Genomic DNA, 22341 nt, shown 5'->3' with positions numbered 1-22341 from the left:
AAATCAAGTGACTACCATCTGGCTCTGGCACTCAATCTATCCCTACTAACAGAAAGCTTTCATTGTATCTGTGCAAAATCTCTGCATTAGTGACTGAACTATGAATTGGCCTCAGCATTCGTATTTGCTTTAATCTGTAAAGTGAGAATGAAAATCCTTCCTTTACAGCACAGGTGGGGAAACCCTTTTTCAGCTCAAGGGCCTGTGTTCTCTTCTGGTCTGGGGAGAGTTCTGAGGGCCCTATAGAAAGGCCTGGAAGGCTGCAGTTAGGCCTCAGGCCTGAAGTTCCCCACCCCTATTTTACAGACAATGCATTTGTTTTGAATACTCAAAAGTATTACACAAACTCAGTTTACTCATGACACCTTCTATCTCATGATTCATTATAAAACATAATCTAAGCGGCTAAATGTTAAGTATTTCAAATGATATCACTGTTAATCCTTTTCTCAGTTGAGAGACTTGAGAGTGTGCTGGTCTGCAGTCACAAAGCTGCCTCAGGCCACATACACAATAAACCCATTTGCAACACAAAAATGTACCTTTTCTCAATCCGGAATTGTTCCTGCTCCTCTTCAACATGCTGCTTTCAATTCAGATTGGTTATAGATTCAGCTGGCCACAAAAGTGGGTGTGGTTAATTGATACACATCTGAAAGCCCTCCCATAGATTAGGTCATTATCCACATGCCCCAGGTGATTGCAGTCTTAATATACACCCACCCACTGTATCAATGTATGTGGAACTAAGTAAGAGGGTTAAGGACTGATGTCAGCAGGAGAAACTTAATAAAACAGAGGGAAGGCACAGGTTAAGGGAACAGCTACCAGGAGGTGATTCGGTATAGAGAGCAGGTGTGTCAGAGAGAGTTAGGAGTCAAAGAAAGCTTGTTTAAATAAAGTTCTTTGTTTTACAACACACCTGCCTTAATATAATAAATGTAAAATATCAGTTAATTATTACCTGGGCTGGCTCTACCATTAGGCAGAGCAAGGCAACCACCTCTGGTGACAGATAATGGGGGGTGGCAGTAGCAGTAGCCTACCTGGTTGTTGCTCCTTTAGCTTACTGTAGCATTCTCCCGAATGAGGGACAGGATGTTAAGCCACTCTGAGAATCGTAGCTCAATGTGGTAAATAGTGGTCTTCTAACAACTATTAGTGCCCTAAATAAGCTGCATTCTTTGTGGGAAGCCGTGACTGTTTAAAGTGCTACAGTACTGCTTAAAATGTGTTGTGAAGATGGGGCCTAAGTCACTGGATGGTGGACACATTATCCCTTAACTATATGGTCCAAGATCCAAGCATCATTCATATTAGAATTTCCTGTATTATCCCTATTGATAATCTGTAAGTTTAAATGTAAAATAATAATGATCATACTGACTGGGTTGGGGGAAGAAAAGGCAATTCATTTCAAAGCCTATTCATATTTTGTACTGTATTGTACAACATACAAAAATAATAATACAGAGTCAAGAAAACCCAGAATGGCATTTAACATGGGGGATAGGAATAATAAAGCACAACATAAGGAAACAGCTTCCTAGTATTCTTTTTTTTAGAAAGAGAGACACCAGATGTGATTAAGGCAAAGATTTACATTTGCAAACATATTCTCATTTGTTTGTTTGGAAACAGGGTTCAAAGCATCCAAACAGTCAGTTTACTTCATTTACAACACAAGTCATATACAAGTTTTCTTAGAATTAAGCCCCATTAAGTTCAATACAGCTTATTTCCACGTAAGACTGCAGGCTTAAGAGAACTGACAGTACAATCAATTTAACTGTAACTGATTTGTCCCATTAATTTCAACAGCTTCATTAGGATTGAGGACAATGTTTTTAAGACTTGTTCTGTTCTTTATAGCAGGGGAACCTGTGGCCCTCAAGTGTTGTTGGACTACAATGGTGCAACAATAAAACTGCTAACACATTTGCAAAGCCACACAGGGTCTTGTATGGTTTTAAATTAGATGGGTGTTGAGATTCCTGCATTGCAGGGGGTTAACCCTTGGGATCCCTTACAATTCTATGATTCTATTAAAATCCACAATCCCTGGCTATCAGCCATGCCGACTGGAGCTGATGGGGGCTGGAGCCCAACAGTATCTTGGGGAACACTGATTAGCGACCCCTGATTCCTAGCCGACATCATTTGCTTTATGTCATTGCTTCTGTTTACATGTTATTCTAGGAATAATGGAGACAGAATCTCCTAGCTGAAATATTTCGCTGACATGAGCAACATTTGTAGTTTTGGGCCAGTTGCCTATGCCAGTTCCTAGCTGAATATGGAACTGCCCTTCAATATTTTAGAATGTTTTTCACCTGAAAAACCATCTAGTTTTCTGCTGAAAGCAAGTCTATTGAAGTGTTTAATGTTGTTTGGTGATTGCCAAATGGTACTTCAGAAGGCTTGCAGGGTCGGCTGCTGAGTTCCTGTCAGTATGTGTTAAGGGCATTGCATCACATAGTAGAAAGGCTGGAGTGAGATGTCTGAGCTGGATCTGGATGTGGGAATGACAAATGGTACCTACCAAAGAAGTAAGAATGTTGGTGGGTTTCCTGAGGTTTGATGCACACAATTTGTTTAACTCTCAGGTTGCCTTTTCAGTGATTTAGTATAGTGACTTGGACCAATAAATACACCTTACATGCATCCAAATCGCAATTTTTTGTATCTTGAAAAAAATTAAATGTGGGTTGAGCTAGGTTGAGGCAAAATACAGCCATGTGTTTGAGCATTCACCGGTTCTCTTGTGATGAAAAGGGTCATAAGAAAAGGGTCATCATGTGCATCAGTACTCAGAATAGTTATCCTAGGTGGTTAAATGCCTTATTGTTCATTATTTTTATTTATTCTCACTGTGAAGAGATCATTCCTCCCCCTAATCAGCACTGGAGCTGAAAATCAAATTCCTAACAATGATAAATCTACTCTAAATTTCTAGAGAAGCACCCCTATCATTTCCCTAGATAGATGGTTGTAAGGGACAGTCACATCTCATTTTGGTCTGAGAGAGAGCAAAAAAAGATACTATGAACAAGCCCATTGAAGCAGCTTGCTAACTTCATGTACAAACGAAAGCTTGTACAAACGAAAGTGTGTACAAACGAAAGCTTGCACACACCCCTAAGTCCTGTGGCAGCTCATTAAAAATGTATGCTTTGGAATGGGATTTTTGAATTCTTTCTAAAAATAAAAGGATAATGATTCCATTTATGGCACCCTTGCACTTCAGCTCCTCTATATTTCCACTCTGGTCTTTCAAGCCATGTTAATAAGACTTTTGGCCATATCCTTTTCACAGTTCAGTATCAGCCACAACATGGGGCTTGGTTGAATGTCCATTTTTTGAGGTTGGTTGACCAGTCCCATTTTCCCGAGCCCCTCCATTGAAGTTTGGTTTATCCTGCAGGTCAGACTGTTCATGAGAGGCCACAGAAACCACAGTGTTGCCATGGCTACCATTTTCTGTGTAATATGGATCTTCTCCCTAAATGGAGGAGGCAATAAATAATAACAAAATGCAGTGTTAGATAAGTGAATCAAGTGGACAACAAATTGGTTTAGATTTCACACCGAAAAGAAGCATTTGATCTTTAACTCAGGCATTTCTGCTATTGGGAAAAATATTGCTCCCTCTTGCATTGCCTCCTTCTACAGTTCATTTGCCTTAAAAAGGGGGGGGGGTCTTTAGGCTTGTTTATACATGCAAACAAGTATAATACAAATTTCAGCTCTTGGCCTGCTGAGTTTCTGTACCAATATACGAACATCTCAAAATATTAAACTGTAAACACAGCTGTAATTACAATTGAATATAACTGGTTAGGGTTAGGAGTTGGATGTTGGCAGCACAATGCAAGCTATAAAGAGGGAACCATAAACAGGAAGGCAACCCATGTATCAAAGAATAACATTATTTCTCATGTCCTTTATTGTCTTTAAACTTTTTTGGTTGAATGGTAGGGGACAACTTTTTTGGAACAACCACACTCCCCCCCCCCCCGGTCTAACAAGATGTGTTCACTGATAGAAAATAGCTAACTTGTAGAAAAGCTAGCTCACTAGATCTTTTTCACCATCACTCGCCTCTCTTTAAACTCCTGAAATCGACAGCTAACTACTGTACTTGAAATTCTTAGCCAGCAAGTGGTCTCTACAAAAGCTTCCACCATTCTTCCTTTCACACTCCTGCTGAACTTAGAGATCTCTCTACTTGTTTTGCAAGCACTAACCAGCCTCTCTCCCATGGGGCTCCAGCTCTGTCGTTTCATAAGGAAGTATGCAGCCAATCCCAGAAATGCCAGCAGCAAACCAGAGGTGACCAAGGCAATAAGTGTCTTCCGGGAATAGTCCTTGTGACTCGAAATGTCCTCCTGTTTGTGGGGCTTTATCCCTAGCTGAAAAAATACAGAACAGAGCCAAAAATAACATAAACAGGAAGCATATTACATTCAGAGGCTCTCCCATTTACACCCAAAATTCTCAGTTCGGTTTCTTTTTTCAATTTCAAGTAGGGTTGGGAGGGGAAAGGTGAAACATAAAATTTACAGACACATTTACTATCTCAGTCTCACTGCAAGGTACTTACAGTAGAACTTACTTTCACATATAAGATTAAACCATAGCCTAGGTACCGTTTTTGAAAATTCTTCCCTGAAAAAAGGGAAGTATTGATGCAGCCCCTAGTGAAAACCAGTGGAACAGTTCTATGGGGCATCTTAAATTGCTACAACTTTTAATATAATATTATCCACCCTTGGGTTTATTTTCTTCTTGAAGGAAATTTGTTCAACTGACTACACAGGGGTGGTGGGTGCCATTTCACCACTTGAGGAGAAACAGGAAGTGCTTCCCTGCACTGTCCACCCTGCTGCCTCCACCACCAGCACATCAGTGGTGCTGGTACTGGTGCCAATTTGGGGTGAGATGATTCCATTGAGCCCTCACCAGAAATCAGCGCTACTTCTCTGCCAATGGTGGAGGCAGTGGGGCAGGTGGGGCACTCATGGGGATGCCCTTAAAGGGGCTTCCACCACCTGCAGCAGCAGCGGCCTCACCCTGCCTAATACCTGGACTGCCCTGTGAATACACATGCACAGTACTTAAAACGTCAGTCGAGCTTTGAAAACGAGTCCTAGCTTGTGGAGATTTCTCCTAAAATACACATTTTTTAATGCAATTTTACCTGATATACAGATGTTTGCATTACATTTTCCCTAACACTATACATTTTTGTATGTTGTTTTCACTAATATATGTTTTACATTAGTATGCAGTGCTTTTTTCTGGGAGTACTCAAGGTTACACAGTACCAGCACATATTTTTTTTCCTTAGAAGAAAAGCACTGGTTAAATGTGTGGCACTTACTGTAACAACTTCATGGTGAGTACCGGCACCTTTTCTCCAGAAGAAAAGCACAGCTAGTATGTGTATTTTTGTGCACATTACGTGATCAAGAACTGCACTGCAAAACTCAGAGAAGTGTGCATTTTGAAGGATGGTTGTGTTTTGGTTCACATTTTGTTTTGGAAAAGTGCAAATTGGGTAAGTTTGCCTTTAAATACAGACCAAATAGAATTTCTCCCCTATCAACCAGCATGGAAATCCCATATCACACTGCCCTGATGCTCAGTTTAGCATCCTGTATATTAGCATATGGGAAATGATTGATTCCCCTTTTCAGTGCTATGAATTGTATCCACAATCAAGTATGTATGTATGTATGTATGTATGTATGTATGTATTATTTATTTATTTATTTATTTTATTATTATTATTATTATTATTATTATTATTAATAATAATAATAATAATAATAATATTTATACCCCACCCATCTGGCCTAGCTTCCCCAGCCACTCTGGGTGGGACCCTGAAGTGCATAAGACCCTTACGTCTCACATTTTACTGCTTCCTGCATCACATCTAATTTTCAGCTATCTCCAAAATTAATTTTTCACCTGTGGTTTTTCCCTGAGATTTACTGCATGACAGCTGTGGCAGCAATGTGCACATTTAGCTTTTCAGTGCTATTTTTATAGGTGCCTGGAGTCCAGCTTTACAAGCAGAGACCTGCCTCACTAGAGAATAGTGAGGATTAATTAATTAATGTATTATTACACTTTGAAGATGTAAAGTGCCAAAATGTGCAATGAATTACTACTGGAGACCTTTATTAAAACTATAATAGGACTGTAGGTCTAGCAATATAATTGGCCAAACCCCTGCAGCATAAAAACTTGACTGGGCTCAGAAGTGAGGACTGCACAAAGGTGATGACTTTATAAAGCCTTCTCAGTGGCTGATCCCAAACTTTGGAACTCCCTTCCCAGAGAAGCTAAATAGGCTTCCTCCTTATATTTCTGCCAGCAAAGTGAAGACTGTTTTATTCCAGTGGGCTTTTGGGAGCTGACTGTTTTTAAGGAAAACACTTTTGTTTACTGGATTTTATAGATCTGTTTTCATGTTGTGTTAATTCTATTATAGTTTAATTACTTTTTAACTGTTATCCTTTATGCTTTTAGCTTTTCATGTTTGTTTTAATTTTTGTGCTCTGCCTTAAGGCCTGGTTTTGGGGGAAAGGCTGAATATAAATAATAATAAAGAAGAAGAAACCACTTGTGGCATATCTCTCTCAATATGTTGTTATATGCTCTGTTTAGACAGAACAATGTTGCTCTTCTTCTTTGGCGATCACTCGTAGCTGAGTAAGATTGTCTTCTATAAACATGGTTTGTGAGTCCATAACTGACTGTGGAGGCCAATTCTGGATCCACACGTCCTTCCACAGAATTTATATAAGCAAATCATATGCAGACATATTGTGTTTTTGTGTTTATGTGTGTGTGTGAAAGAGTGAGAAATAGATAGGTAGAGTGCTTTTTTCTAAAACAATGTTTAGAGGTACTCAAGAAAATCACCATTTTATAGTTCAAATCAGGAAAGGTAAATACAGTAAATGGACAAAAGTACAAAGACTCACAAAATGTTTAGGAGTATGCATGCCCCCAGCGTCGCCCGTCCCCCCAGAAAAAAGCACTGGAGAGATGGATAGATAGATGGATGTTGGTTAAGATACTTTGAATGCTGAGCTAGTGGCAACGTGCTGTGGCTAGACTTGATGGGGGCAGTGCTTAAAAAGTGGCAGCAGTGACCCACATGTTAGTTCAAAGTAAAAGGATTTAAAGCAGTATCATAACCACTTTAAACAGTCATTGCTTCCCTCCAAGAATCCTGGGAACTGTAGTTTGTTAAGCATGTTGAAAGTGGCTCGGAGACCCCTATTCCCCTCACTGAGCCACAAATTACCAGAGTGGTTTAACAGTCAATCCATCTTTCCATGGAAGTCTGGAAATTGTAGCTCTGTAGAGGGAAAGGGGCTCTCCTAACATCTTAATGAGACAGTTGGACATTCATATGATTTCTACGACAGAGAGTTACTAGCACTCACATATTTTGTCCAGATTTTAACATATTTTAGATGTTGCGGTTTCTTATTGTACCTAACTCAGCTCCCCCACATTCTTAATTAATTACCTATCCCTCATTTATTACCTGTTCCAAAAATGCTGCCTTCTGGTGAAGAACCGTTTCTAATGCACTTGGACCTGTTGATTTCAAAACAAACAAAAGTTAGATCCATCACACAATAAAATTTGTGTCCATCTGTTACCTTTCTTTGGTATTCATTGTTGTAAAACTGGAAGAGACTATGAGGACAACAAGCATTTTCGCACACATGCTTATATCACCAAAACATCGCTTGTGCTTTTTATAAGAGCACCTGATTGCTAATGCCAAGGAAACATGTTTGAATTGTGGATGAGCTTTCTGGGCAACACTAAATATTTTATATTATAAAATATATTATAAAAACAGGGTCTGGTCCATAGGCTGAACCTCCAGCCTTATCTGCCTGGCTCTCAGGACTTCCCCCAGGCCACACCCCTCATTGGCTTTGCATTGTCCATGGGTGCCTTTGCCTGGCCACAATATATCCTTAATAATAATATAATAATAATTTATTATTTGTACCCCGTCCATCTGGCTGGGTTTCCCCAGCCACTCTGGGCGGCTTCCATAGAAACCAAAAATACACTAAAATATCACACATTAAAAACTTGAACTGTGCTAATGTCTTTTGTTTATCTGGGTGAAGATTGGAGAGAGAGGTGTGTTTGTATAGAATCCTCTGGCTTTTGCATGGCTGGTACAACTGGCCCTGCCTTGGGGCAGAGGGACACAGCCAGCTCAGGTGGAAGACACTAACAGGTATGGAGCAGTTACAGGTAGGTAGCCGTGTTGGTCTGCCATAGTTGAAACAAAATAAAGAAATTTTAAAAATTCCTTCCAGTAGCACCTTTGGAAAGCTCTGGGTTATGGATCAAGGAGAACATACCACTTTATTGCAGTGCCACAAATGCAGCCAGGAAAGTGATAGGTCATACTCAAAGGATGAATGCAAGCAGGGGGAAACATTGTTTTTCTTTTTCTTGGTGTTGTTAGTTGGCTTACATTTTGCAGGTTATGAATTGGTTATCATCTAGCAATGAAGTTGGGGGGGGTAACTAGAAACAAGCAAACAAAACACTGAACCTGCCAGAGAAAACTTTACTATAGTTGGACAGTCTGGAATCAGAGGCACGGGAGCGGTGCATTGGCTGGGAAAGCCTATTCTCCTTCACCCGAAGAAAGCAGCAAGAGGAGAGGCTTTTATGGCTTTGGGAAGAAGGCATGAGGGCTCTGCCAGGGTCCAAGAGTCCACCCACCTTCTTGCCAAAGTCTAGTAAGTGCTAAGTAGACCTTGGGAAGGAGCCCTCATGCTTCCTTCCCAATGCTGCAGCTGCCCCAGGAGGTGCTTCTGTGGCCCCTGTCCAGTGGCTGGGGGAGCTTGGGGTGCCCCAGGATCCAGTCAGAAGCTGTGATGGCTTTAGGAATTCTGGGCTCATCCCAGAAAAATCAGGACACTTGGAGGGTATGTATCCTGCGCCAGTTTTGAAGTAAATTTCAACTGCCACTTTGGTTGGCTTTTGTACCTCCATCTTGTCATTTGTCTCAGACAGCAAAATGTCTTGGGCCAGACCTTGTGAGTGGAATGTACCCTACAGTACAGAATGTAGCCTACAGTACAGCCTACAGCTCTGCACTCTTTTGGCTCTGGCCTCACCCACCACTGTCATGTGCTCTCTTCAAGGTTGCCCATGATGAAATGTGGCCCTCGGGCTGAAAAAGGTTCCCCATTCCTGTATTATAGCAACTGCAGCAAGAACTGCTTTAAATCTCAGGAGTAAAAATGCCCACCATCTTTTTGGGCGTGGGTACAATTCATAACAAACTTTCAATAAATAACAACTGGAAGGGAAGAAACAACATAAAATTCACAGCCAGATGCCCATCACACACAGCTGTAGATTAGTACTATAGTGTTTGTTTTATGTTTTTCAAGCATGAGATATTGGATGGGATATTCTTGGGACTGTGGAATTCCATACCTTGATTTGGAGGATCTTACCTTTTAAGGAACAGATGATGCATTGAGAACGAACAGTGATTACTGATGAAAGCTAAGATGCAATTTTGCTTTCCGTACCCCACCACCCTCCCAAGTGTGAAGTAATGAAAACAGACAAAAGAACTCATTGAAACATAAGTTATCTAACTACAACAAGCCGCTCACTCCCTGACATATATACACAATCTCGGTAAAACCATATCTTGCTCTATACACAAGTTTTACACCAATTTACTCAACTGACCTTTATTTGCTGCCTCAACCAGCAGTATGCAGTTGCGCTTCACTTCTGATTCTGACAGTTTGATATTGCATTGAGATGGGTTTTCTTCACAAACTACATTTTTTAGGTCCATTCCTTTTTGTTTTTTGAACTGGTGCTGCAAAAAGCCAGAAAAGAAAAGTCAAACAAACAGATGTTAAACAAATGTTCTCTTCAGCATTAGTTTATACTATACCAATATCAATTAGCCAAGTAGGCTGCCACTGGCTTCTGTAGAACTGAAAAGCTTTCCAAAGAAACAGAATACAATGTCAGTGGCAGTTGCTTGTGGACCTCATGAGCAAAGGACTCCATGGGGTGGGTGAACCAGTCCCACAAAGGTCAAGTTCCTTGCTATAACCCACATAGATACAGATTCCCTCGTCTAGTTAATTGGTATAATTTCCCCAAAGTGGCCATTGGAATGTTATATGATGGTGCATTAGTACTGGGGTGTGGATGTTTCATCATGACATTATTAATGGAGAACAGAGCTACAGGGCTTAGGAAAACTAAGCTCTGGACTAAGCTTTGCTTTAGCTGTGCCAATGAAAGTCGTACTTTGCCCTGTGATAGCTACACTGGATAAACAGAATCAGGAGCACAGTTGTTAAACAATAAAAGATAAACTAACAAAAAAAGGGAACATGAACCAAAATATTTGTCAACAATTTCACATTGTACGCATTGATGGCAAATAAATAATAATAATTTTCCATAAAAGCAATTTTAAAGTTGATGACTTTTATAATCAATATATGCCATTATAATCAAAAACATTTTAATATTACATAGTGACCAAGTGGATCCTACTTAGGATTATTTTATGTAAGGTTTTAAAGGGAAAGAAGCCAAGGCAGCTCTTATTGTTTTGAAATCATAAGTGCTACCTCCTTTTTCATTGTCACCAGGCAGGAGAAGAGGGAAATAACAAAGAAACACTTGGCCTTCCTGTTTTGGAAATGCTGTATTTCAGATGGCTCTTTCACTGCGGGTTTCACAATGGATAAAATCTTCCCACACAGAGATTGAAATAAGGTGATCCCTCTTCCAAACAATTGTGGCGCTTGAGAGGGAGGAGACTGAGGAGAAAGTTAGGGCCTTGCAGCTTTTTCCTCCTTTTGGTCAATTTGTGCGTCAAACAGGATGGAGCTTCTGGAATTCAGTATATACATGTCATGTGGGTCATGGGTCAGGGCCAGACTCTGGTGAAACAGAGCTAAAAATAAATATTCTGAAGTCACACGAAGTTCTAGAATAGGCAGGTTTGGTGGATCAGAAGCCTGAGAGTGGGTGTTAAGTATTTCAGTCAAGTGTTATGTTTTCTGTTTTATGTAAATTCAGCCAAGGTAAGCAGTAACAAGCTATCAGTGGTCAGAAATATAGAGTTCCAACCATGGATCCATTTATGAAACTCTGCAATTCTCAGATGATAGCTCCATGTGTAGGCAGAAAGTTAGAAATGAGTCAGTAAATGTTCCACCAGAAGCTTTTATTTAATTTATATATGGCTAGAGTACATTAAAGGGAAAGGGAAAGGGACCCCTGACCATTAGGTCCAGTCGTGGCCGACTCTGGGGTTGCGGCGCTCATCTTGCTTTATTGGCCGAGGGAGCTGGCGTACAGCTTCCGGGTCATGTGGCCAGCATGACTAAGCCGCTTCTGGTGAACCAGAGCAGCGCATGGAAACGCCGTTTATCTTTCCGCCGGAGCAGTACCTATTTATCTACTTGCACTTTGATGTGCTTTCGAACTGCTAGGTTGGCAGGAGCAGGGACCGAGCAATAGGAGCTCACCTTGTCGCGGGGATCTGAACCGCCAACCTTCTGATCAGCAAGTCCTAGGCTCCCGTGTATGTGTATGTGTGTGTGTGTGTGTGTATGTGCGCGCGCGCGTGTGTGTGTGTGTGTGTGTATATATATATATATATATATATATATAATGGTATACAGGCAGCAACCATTTTTTTTGTGTGTGTGTGGGGGGGGTGTCCTGTTCCGCCCTGTTTTCAGGCCACTTTGGGTTGGCAGAGATGAGCATGTGCGTGATTGCTTGTCAATCAGATACATGTAAAATAGTCACTGCCTGTAATATGTTTGTGTTTCTCTAACTGCTGCAAGTCACTTGAAGACAAGTCATTTGGTACCAAGCAGCTAACAAGTCTAATAAATAACAGTAGTAATAATAATGAGAGAATGTTGAAAATTCTTTGCGTATGTTTTCTAAGTGATCTTTATGGTTGTATCAAATGGTAGTCCTACTCAGAGCAGAGTTACTCGTATTGTTACAAAGGTTATGCGCCACCCTCAATCTTTGTTGAGAGGTACAGTGGTACCTCAGGTTACAAATGCTTTGGGTTATAAATGCTTCAGGTTACAGACGCTGCTAACCTGGAAGTAGTACCTCGGGTTAAGAACTTTACTTCAGGATGAGAACATAAATCGTGCGGTGGCACGGTGGTAGCAGGAGGCCCCATTAGCTAACATGGTACCTCAGGTTAAGAACAGTTTCAGGTTAAGAACGGACCTCCGGAACAAATTAAGTTCTTAACCAGAGGTACCACTGTAGTAAGATTCCAGGGACTCCAGGGTTGTGTTCCCACTGGGAATTAAGATGTGGATGAGACTGTCGGGTCTTTAAGAAATATGGTTTATTAACACATAATCACAACTTGTGTAGAGAGTACAGAGTTTACAGCATTCGCATCTCAGGAGCGGATGGTCTTTCACAGGAGCTCAGCATTGCATTCAGAGGCTTTCTGAGTGTCACACCTCAGCCTCCCACATGGAGTTCTCACCGCTTCCTGCTTCTCCTTCCCAGAAGTCCCATGCCAAGTAACTCTTCCCCTTCTCTCTGCTCCCCCCTCCCTCTGCTATTCCAAGCCTTTGAAGGGTCACAATTTTCCTGCAACCTATGTCATCGCTCACTGTAAACTTGGCAACCTCCATTGGCAGAGACCCAAGGATTTCTCTATGATGGGCCATCAGCACCTTTTGCCATCTATCCCAGGTGATGCCTTGGCATGGAAATGGAGTTCCGCCTGTTAATTTTTCACTGGATTGGCATCTTCCCTTCAATACAGTGGAATCTTGGGTTGTGGACGTAATCCGTGATAGAGGCACGTCCACAACCTGCAGCATTCGCATCCTGAAGCGCCGTGTGTGCGCAGACGCCAGTGCGATTTGGCGCTTCTGCACATGTGCGAAGGGCGAAACCCGGAAGTAACCCATTCCAGTACTTCCAGGTTTCCCACGGTCCGCAACCCGAAAACACATAACCTGAAGCGGCCGTAACATGAGGTATGACTGTACTCAAAAAATCAGTTAAATCCTACCCCTTTATTACTTTCTAACATTCACAAACTCTAGCAGTTATGGGTGCCCTTGCACCCTCAAACTCTGTAGCCCCAGATCTGTAACAATTTTAACGAGCATTGCTAGCTTAGGTTGATTAATTTCAATAGGTCTACTCCAAGTAAGACTTGGCTGGATACAACCCTTTGTTGTTGTTGTTATGCCCATATTGCAGGTGGGGAGCTGAAGTTGAGTAAGATTGGCTTGCCGGAGGCCACTGAATGAACTAGTGATAGATGCAAAATTTTAATTCAAGACTTCCTGGCTCAGCTGGCTCAGTCTTTTACCTATTATGATATAATAGCCTTTGTGGTTTTCATTATTCTCCTGTCATTTTTTATATATGTAACTTTATTCCCATCATGCCTTCACAGCATGGTTTGGGGCAAATGATTCCTAAGAGAACAACAAACTTAATGCTCCCAAGTGTACATCAGGGAAAACATCTGTTTTTGAAGGGATTATGTCATTTGGCAAATGCTCTTTGCCCATTTTTCCGGTTATATTCAAGATCCAGATTTCAATCTCCAACCAAAACATGAGATTGTTAATATTTGCCCATTCTAGAGAGAACTGGAATCCACAACAAAAGATTACAGCATTTTCTTGAGATAAGGTTGGATTCATGGGAAATTTTTATTAGAACTTGGCCTATCAAATTAATTCGAGTTGCACACTCTTGCCGCTGGCTGTTTTATTCTGTTCTATCAACGGTTTACACTGAGCTGAATAGAATTGGTAGCAGCTGCAATCACAATGCCTAGTGGTATTTTCTGTTGATGCATGGTTCAAACACTATCACTCACATGAATAATATTGCTTTGTTTGCACAAGTAATGTAGTTTTTTTGTGTCAAGACCATCTGACTTGGAGTAATCTGTATCACACAAACTTTACCCAAGAGAACCTCGACACATTCCCAACTGGCAGCCAGACAGTCAACTGATTCCTCCCTCAAACAACAGAAATGATACAGCTGAAATAAACAACCTGCCTGGCAAATCACACTTTATCAGGCTGTGATCATTACAAATTTGATCTTGAATTTTCCAGTCCTATGAAGGTTTAAAGTGCCTAGTCCTCTATAGGACATCATAATCCCCAGGGGTGCACAAGATTTTCTGGGCTCAGTATGCTGTGGATTAGGTTTTCCATCTCACAAGAGATCAACACATTGTTTTGTATGATTTGTTTCTTCTGCATATTTATGCAAATTTGTATTCTCTTTTGCAGGTGAGGGTGGTGGGTCCTCCAAATAATTTGGAGGCCACATACAAGTAATAAGATATCTGACCAACTGATCCAATCTGATCGACATTTAAATCTTTTCCACAACTGTATCTCCATTTTAGAATATAATGAATGTCTGCCTGCAAATCCACTTGTTGCTGTTATAGCCCCCCACCCTCAACTGCATTTCCTTTTAGAAGGGGGAAGACAGGGTGGGGGGGGACTTCATTTCTTGAGTACAAGGCCTTGCATGGGGCTTTCTCTGACAGGGCTTGTTAGATGAATCCTGCCCCTTCAGGGTAGCAATCACTCCTCTACCAGGGAATATGAACAGCAGCTTCAAAATGAACCAGAAAGCTCCTTCAGAATGACCCAGGCAGCCATTCTTCTGTATGAACTTCAAGAAAAACTAGAGTCACGCACACACTCACCTCAAGGAAAAACTCAAAATGACTTCAAAATGAACTAGGAAGTTCCTTCTCCATTGTCTGGAGAAGATGTTTCCTGATTCATTCCATCTGCCCTGAGGCACTCAGCTCTGAATTGTTCTATAGCATGTGCAGATCAATCATAGCTATGGCTTAACTCATTGGCTAAAAAAATCCCCCAAACTGGGAGCAGGCTTGTTTCTCAGAAAGCAGTTGGAGAGAATGGTATGTTTGGCTCTGTAACTGTCATGCTACAAGACTACAGATCCCCAAACTCAGCCCTCCAGATGTTTTGGGACCACAACTCCCACCACCCCTAGCTAACAGGACCAGTGGTCAGGGATGATGGGAATTGTAGTCCCAAAACATCTGGAGGGCCGAGTTTGGGGATGCCTGCTATAGTCTTTGCTTAAAATTGAAAGGTCAAAGTCTAGCTTGGGCATGGGCCCAGTACAGCAAAATACTCCCCCCCCAACAACATGGTGGTCCTGATCTTTCTCTGGAATCAGACTCCTGCTGATATTCGTTTATAGGACTAGAACTCAGGGTCACCCCAATGGTGCTGACTGGAAAAGGTTCACCCAACATATAATTTAGTAGTCATCACCCATATTTAACCCCAACTTACACCTTGAGACCCATTTCTCTCTCTCTCTCTCTCTCTCTCTCTCTCTCTCTCTCTCTCTCTCTCTCGTCACTACATATCTCCATCTTCCCTCTCCACCATGATCTGTCTTCATGCCTCCAGCTTTCTGCTTTGCACTCTCTTTCCAACTTCTCCTTAAAATGTAGTTGCGACAAGAGCAAGAGGAGTAAAAATACAAATTATTAGAATCATCGCTGCCACTGTTGTTTTTAACTTGATGTTTGTTTGTTTTTTGTATTTGCAAATTTCATTAAAGAAAACAAATGTAGTTGTGACCTACCTAAATTTTGGTGAAACTGCAAATTATGTAATTAACTTGTGCAACTCAATATCACAAGGCATAGCGATGGCCACTAGTTCAAGCCTGGTCTATATGCAGCTGAATTAAGTGACAGAGTAGCATTTTTCTACTTTAAGTTACAGGGGATTGGTGTATGTGTGTGTCATTTTTTAATGCTTCACCATGTTACAAAGGAACAAAACAGCAAACAAACAAGCAAACAAACAAACATCTTCTTTAAACAAAAACTCCAGCACATCAGGAAAAAAGACTCTAGCCCAGCTGTCTCCCACTTGCTAGATTTCTATTTGAAAGGATCTTTTTAGATAGGCAGGTTCCAAGCCCAAGTATCAGACCAGTTAAAATATATATGCAGCAAACTTCACTATCACTACAAATGGCTTTTTTGGGGGGGAGGACATTATTTGTCACAGAATACTTTATGCCTGGGAAAATGGAAGTTAAAATAAAATCTAGTCAAACTGTTCCCATAAACATTAGTTTGATAGGTTTGAGGAAAAACACTCCTCTGTAGTGTTTTTCCTTTGCTGTGGAAAGAACTCTTGAAAGAATGTCAGAGTTTCCTCTGTACAGAACAGAGATATAAAGCAGTTTGCTGGGAAAGGGCAACAGGAAAACAGAGAAGTACCTCAGTCTATTCTATCTACGCACAACTCAGATGCAGTTATCAGTTTTCTCAGAAATAGCAGCTCAGACTAGCGATGGGCAAATCTGTCACTTTTGGTTTATCTGAATTCCCATTTTTCCATACTTAAGGTCAGTTCTCCACATTACAACATCACTTTGTGAAAAATATTTTTAGAAGTCCTCATGAATCCATTAGAATTTTAGGACAATTTCCCCCCTACATGCACATTTTTGTATGTAGCTTTGCCTAATATGCACAGTTTTGTGAAACAGTTTCCCATAATAAAATGTATTTGCTTATGCTATTACCACTAATGCATGCATTTTACCCTAGTAAATGCATTTTTGCACAAATGACTTGGTTGGAAAATTTCATTACAAAATTCAGAGTGGGAATTTCAAAGAATGGCTGAGAGCAATGTCAATTTTTATGAATACATTAAATCTGGAACTTTTCCTAATGACATTGATTCTGCATAATATTCATTGTTATTGATTAAAATCATTGTTATGCCACAATAACCAGAGATGGCAAGAGCCTGTATTGACTATCGGGGATAACCTAGGGATGTGGGGGTATGTTTCCAGTTGCTGACAAAATCAACTAGCAGTTGGTGCCTGCCTAATCTCAGGTGCCACCACAGTGAAAGTCTACTCTGAAGTGGACATCTGCAGGCCATAGTATAGTTAACAGGGCCTACTCTAGTCTTCACAGTAGCTTCAGAACATGTATTCATGTTTGTGTTGAGTACTTGTTAGGAGCACCCCTAACAGGGCATCCCTCAGGTCAGAGAGCTGTTGCTATTGCATGAATGGTATAGTTTCATATGCCTGTCTCTGACTTTTGAATACAAAGTTTACTCTTAAACTTTTCCATTTCCAGCTGGATAATCCAATAAAGTTAGGTGGATGTTAATGTTAAAGTTACAAGAAAAGAAATTCCAACTAAACATCAGGAAGAACTTTCTGGCAGTAAGAGCTGTTTGACAGTGGAACAGACTCCCACAAGAGACAGTGTATTCTCCCTCCCTGGAGGTTTCTAAGCAGAGGTTCTATGGCCATCTGTCATGTACAGTATAATCGAGTTAGATTCCTGCATTGCAGGGGGTTGGACTAGATGACCCTTGGGATTCATTCCAACTCTACAATTCTATGATTTGTTGATACCCATCTGCACCTTGTTAATTGTGCAAATCATAAAGCTCCTCGTTGACATGTATTTCATTATTAATTATCAATTAACCATCACTTTGATCATTATATGAACTCTCTGTTCTGAAACATTAGCCTGAGCACATTCAGACCTATTAATTATGTTATTAAAAGCACTTAGAAGCCATAACCGGTATCTGTATCACTAGTGATTTAAAGGTTAAGGGAATGTGCACAACTATATAAAAAGATGAGATAAATCATTTGGGGCAGAATTGGAATCTTTACTCAAAGTGCAACTTCAATACAAAGAATCAAAGCTTAGCAGCCAGATCTAACGGCAGTGCCATTAATTTCAATATATAAATTATGGCAGTATTACAGGGCTGCAATGCTGCCTGACTGGCTGAAAAGGTAACACAGATATTTAGGACAAAGTTTTGCATGATGATAATCAGCCCTGAAAATTTACACACCAATGAACACCAAAGCGGTACAGCAAACAGATAAATAGAATTAGAGTATAGCTAGCCTGAATTTTCAGATCATGAAACAAAATGTACCGTATTACATCTACACATATGCACGCTATTCGTTTTCCTGCTGATATTTCATCCACTAGGTGGCTCCAGTATTAAACTGTAAAGTCCCTGAGAAGTTTGTTTCAACAGATGTTCAGCATAGTTCTCCTTGATATGCTTCCAGTATATGTAAACAGGCATAAATTCAAGTTTGTGTGTGTGTGTGCTTTACAGGACAGAAGCCAATAACACAGTAAGATTAAGAATCCCATCTCAATGCCACTTTCCATTGCTACGGAGCAGCAGGAGTTTATTCCATAGCAGCTGGTTCTTCTAAAGAAGGGTGGATAAGCTGTGGCCCTACAGATGTTGTTAAAACTCCAAAGCAATTATTTTACTTTGACTGCAACACCAAACTCTAGTTTTGGGGGCCCTGGGATAAGGTGCCTTCACTGATCCACCCTCTTTGAGGACACCCACCTTGTCCTAGCCAGTCACTCCTCATTTTCTTGCCCTTTTATTCTGGATCCAGTCAGCATAACTATTCAGAGAAGGACTATGAGTGATTGCCAAAGAAGAAGAAGACGCAGAAGCAGAGAAGGACTGAAAGGCAAGGGGAGGGTGCTGTTCCATCTCTTCATTCATTACTGCAAGCACACTCAGAGAGTGAAAGTGGTGTCAGGCTTCAAGCGGACACCGAGGAACCTCTGCATTAGTTCTGTCTTCCTTGATCTTAGAAGCCATCTGAGCCTCCTTGCCCACTAAAATATGCTGGGAAGCTCTTGCTTAGATTTCCCTTAATCTTGAAGGGTCAGAATGCTTGGGAATATAGAAGACCCCTTTTTGTTGTGTTCACCATACTCTGGGATAATTTATCTAGTAAGACTCACCAGCACCTTAACAAATATAATTGAAATTGTTCCTTTTAAGACTTGATTAAGGCAGCATTCCTAACACACTGCTTTGGAATGGGGAATAAATCCCACTTAACTCAGTGGGATTTAGTTCTGAATACACATGGATAAGAATTAGATGTAGGGCTATTTATTTCAGAAGAAGATGTTGAGATTATTATTATTATTATTTAAATGACCCCCCCAATTTATTATTTGTTAGCTCACTTGAGTATAGAATGTGGGGTATAAATTTTAATTAAGAATAACGTTCACCTGTCTGTTTTTCTGCAATTGCTTTTCTGCACTCCTTAATCCTTCTCCAAAACATTATTTGATTTATTTCTCCTTCTCTGGACATGTGAATGAAGCTTCCAACCTAAGCAGGCTTAGTTGGAGGACATCTCATTTAACATGGTGGCACTTAGTACTGAGTAAATATGCATAGGATTTCACAAGACTGCAATTCTTTGCATTCTTTGCATAGTGGCATGTATTTCAAAGTAAACATGTATAGGATTATGTTGTAACCCAGCCCCTTCTCTGCACATCCCAGCCTCGACCTTGCACCATACAGCAGTCCCAACTGAGATATATTTTTTTTGGCAGAAAGTATCCTCTGTCCGACCAAAAGAAAACACTGGCAACAACTTCTAGTTTAATTATATTTTTATATGTGTTGGAAGCCACCCAGAGTATATAAAAATAATAAAATAATAAATATAATAAATATAAATAAAAATAATAAAATTATTATTATTATTATTATTATTATTATTATTATTATTATTATTATTATTATTGCTAAGTAACAGGGGAACACATTTCTCCCACTGTCAAACCCTCATGTTTATGAGAAGCACCAACGGTAAAGTAAAATTTAATAAGAAGTAAGTACTTAAAAAAAGAGAGGCTAAATACAGTGGCCTGGGAGATAGAAGATGGATTAAGCCAGGTGAATTAAAGGGAAGAAGACGACATTGGATTGTCTTAAAACACACACACAAAAAACCCTTTAACTGGATTTTATCTGTTTATATTGTATCCTGTTAAGTCACAGTTAATTCGTTTATATTGTATTCTGTTAAGTCACAGATGTAAAGTTAAGTTGCTTTTTCATAAAGTGACTAACAAATAATAAGAATGGTAGTAGTAGTAGTGATGGTAAGAGAAGGAACTCAGATCACCTATGAAAAACTAAACTGCACAAATATTCATTCAAAACATAAAACAATGGAGAATGGGCACCACTTTTTCCTTTTTCCAAGTTGGAACAGGCATCAGGCTCTTCCCAAAAGCCTTTTTCCACCCTGCCAATTCTTTATGGTCTGGTTGTTACTTACACAAGAGTATTCCTCATTGATTTCCAAGCATATCACTTCAGTGGTCTTAACGTTCTTGATATTGAGGCAAGTGATGTTAATCTGACAAAAAGAAAGAGAAGAAGCACTGTCATTGTGGCAGGAGGAGTGGGTACATAATCATGCTCAGCGCAGGGGTAGAGAATCTTTTTTGCCCGGAGGACCAGAGCCTTATCTCCCCCCCCCCCACCTTGTGGGGCAACTTTGATAGCTTGGAGGGAGAAGTTGATCTGCAGAATGGTGGGAGCACCCAGTGGGATTGGACTCTTTGCTCACCAGCTGATGGATGGACAGTTCAGTCCTGCTCTCTCCAGGGGTCTGCTTTGCCAGGGTGTTCCCACAGAAAATGCACTGATGAAGCAGCACCCCACAGGATTGAATGCAGCTGCCCTACCCACTGGCAGGTGGGCATGGTTTTGGGGGAAAGGCCTTGTGGGCCAAATATGTACCTTCTGGTGGGCTAACATGACCTAAGTAGCTGGAAGCTGCCCATCCTTGGGTTTAGTATTAGGCAATGTTTGCATTCCACTAGAGGTCTTCCAGATGGACAAACCATCCCATCAACCCCCTCTTTTTGAAACTGTCATCCCAGTGGAACCATCCCCATTCCAATGGGTTTACTTGGAGTTGACAGAGAAACAGAATATAGAGTTGCAATTTGCAGACGCTTTCCAATAGGACTGAAGCAATGAATTGGTTAGTTAGTGGGATTAGCTTTGAATATAGAAATCAGATTGTCCTACTATTTCATTGCACCCAAAGCAGCAATCTAAATCCTTCATGCTTCTTACCATCGCACTATGGTCACCAGCTTCAGTTGCAGTAGGTGTACCGGTATTTGAAAACGTATGTTTTGGCAGCTCTGTAGAAGTAGATGTCAGAAGTGGTGTTGAAGTTGTGTTTTGAGTTGTCTCATTTCTGGAACTGCCCTGTGTTGTAGATGCTTGCACTGTTGTATTTGAAGTGGGTTTTGCAGTGAGTGTTTCAGGGGTGGTGACATTTGTACCATTTGTTGCCTCAGTTGAAAATATTTGATCTACAAGAAAGAACACACAGACACACTTGGAATGCCTGAAAAGTTCTAAAACCAAACCATGTCTCTGCATTTACTGGAATCTTTCTTGATAAATGGCATCAGGATTGTGTCATGTCTCCAGAAGCACAGCAGATTTACTTCCGGATGACATAAATATGGGAAATAGCGCAAGAGGAAAGCATCAAAACACTTCCCATCCTAACCCCTGGGAGAACTTTGCCAATCCAACCCCACCCTGCTGCTTGAAACTAAAAGCAAAAACAATCCCCCAAACAAAACATGGGATATAATGCCATGGCTCTCCCTTTATTTTATCTAGTTTGGTCCTGTTGTCAACTTGGGTACAGTAGGTGGGGAGGGACCAATTCACCCAAGTGCCTGGCTGATCCTTAATAATAATAATAATAATAATAATAATAATAATAATAATAATAATATTTATATCCCGCCCATCTGGGAGGGTTTCCCCAGGCACATCCTTAAAAACAACAACACCCCAGTTAACTTAATTAGTGCTAAAGCACTTAACTTAACTTAACCCAGTTAACTTAATTAGTGCTAAAACACTTCAAGAGTGATGCCCAATTACTGCCAATGAAATGTCACAACCCAAAGTGTTTACTGCTTGTTCTGGATCAGACATACAGATTGGCCAAAATAAAGGTGGCTAGAAAAGCCATTTTTAGTAGTATTATAACAGTATAAAGTTGGCTCATTTATTTAAGCAGAAGTGCACTATTTTTTATTTTTAAAAATATATATAGCCAGGAAAGTGCTTTCACACTAATTAATATATTGATTATAAAAACAAAATAAAAAAACACACAAGGACATAAAATTTCACACTCACTAAAAGATGCACTGAAAGTGTGCTGAGTGGCTGATTCATAAAGGCAAATGTGGAAAGTATGCCTCTTAGATGGAAGAACAGTGCTGAGAATCAGCCATACTCCTGCCACCATATGCTGCACCACACCTTTCCCTTCCTTTTCTTGGTAAACAGC

The 22341-nt window shown here is 40.5% G+C and overlaps 2 protein-coding genes across 4 annotated transcripts in view; one reads left to right on the top strand and one right to left on the bottom strand.

Moving 5' to 3' along the window:
• Positions 1-22341, top strand: part of LOC309372669 (uncharacterized protein) — a gene marked incomplete at its 5' end in the record, with an annotated part of 113047 nt that overhangs the window by 42361 nt on the left and 48345 nt on the right. The window lies entirely within an intron of this gene.
• The window catches only part of CD34 (CD34 molecule), a 39920-nt gene continuing 18972 nt past the window's right edge, over positions 1394-22341 (bottom strand). The window contains exons 3-8 of the mRNA XM_081916442.1: positions 21093-21337; positions 20284-20364; positions 9772-9907; positions 7571-7623; positions 4248-4412; positions 1394-3502 (exon numbers count right to left, since the gene is read on the bottom strand). Of these exons, the coding sequence (XP_081772568.1) occupies positions 3311-3502; positions 4248-4412; positions 7571-7623; positions 9772-9907; positions 20284-20364; positions 21093-21337 (872 nt within the window). The 3' untranslated portion in view covers positions 1394-3310. The remainder of the gene's footprint in view (positions 3503-4247; positions 4413-7570; positions 7624-9771; positions 9908-20283; positions 20365-21092; positions 21338-22341) is intronic.

The sequence above is a fragment of the Podarcis melisellensis genome, assembly GCF_964234715.1.
Source record: "Podarcis melisellensis genome assembly, chromosome: 6".
In the NCBI taxonomy this organism is placed as follows: Eukaryota; Metazoa; Chordata; class Lepidosauria; order Squamata; family Lacertidae; genus Podarcis; species Podarcis melisellensis.
This window is presented reverse-complemented; position numbering and strand designations above follow the sequence as displayed.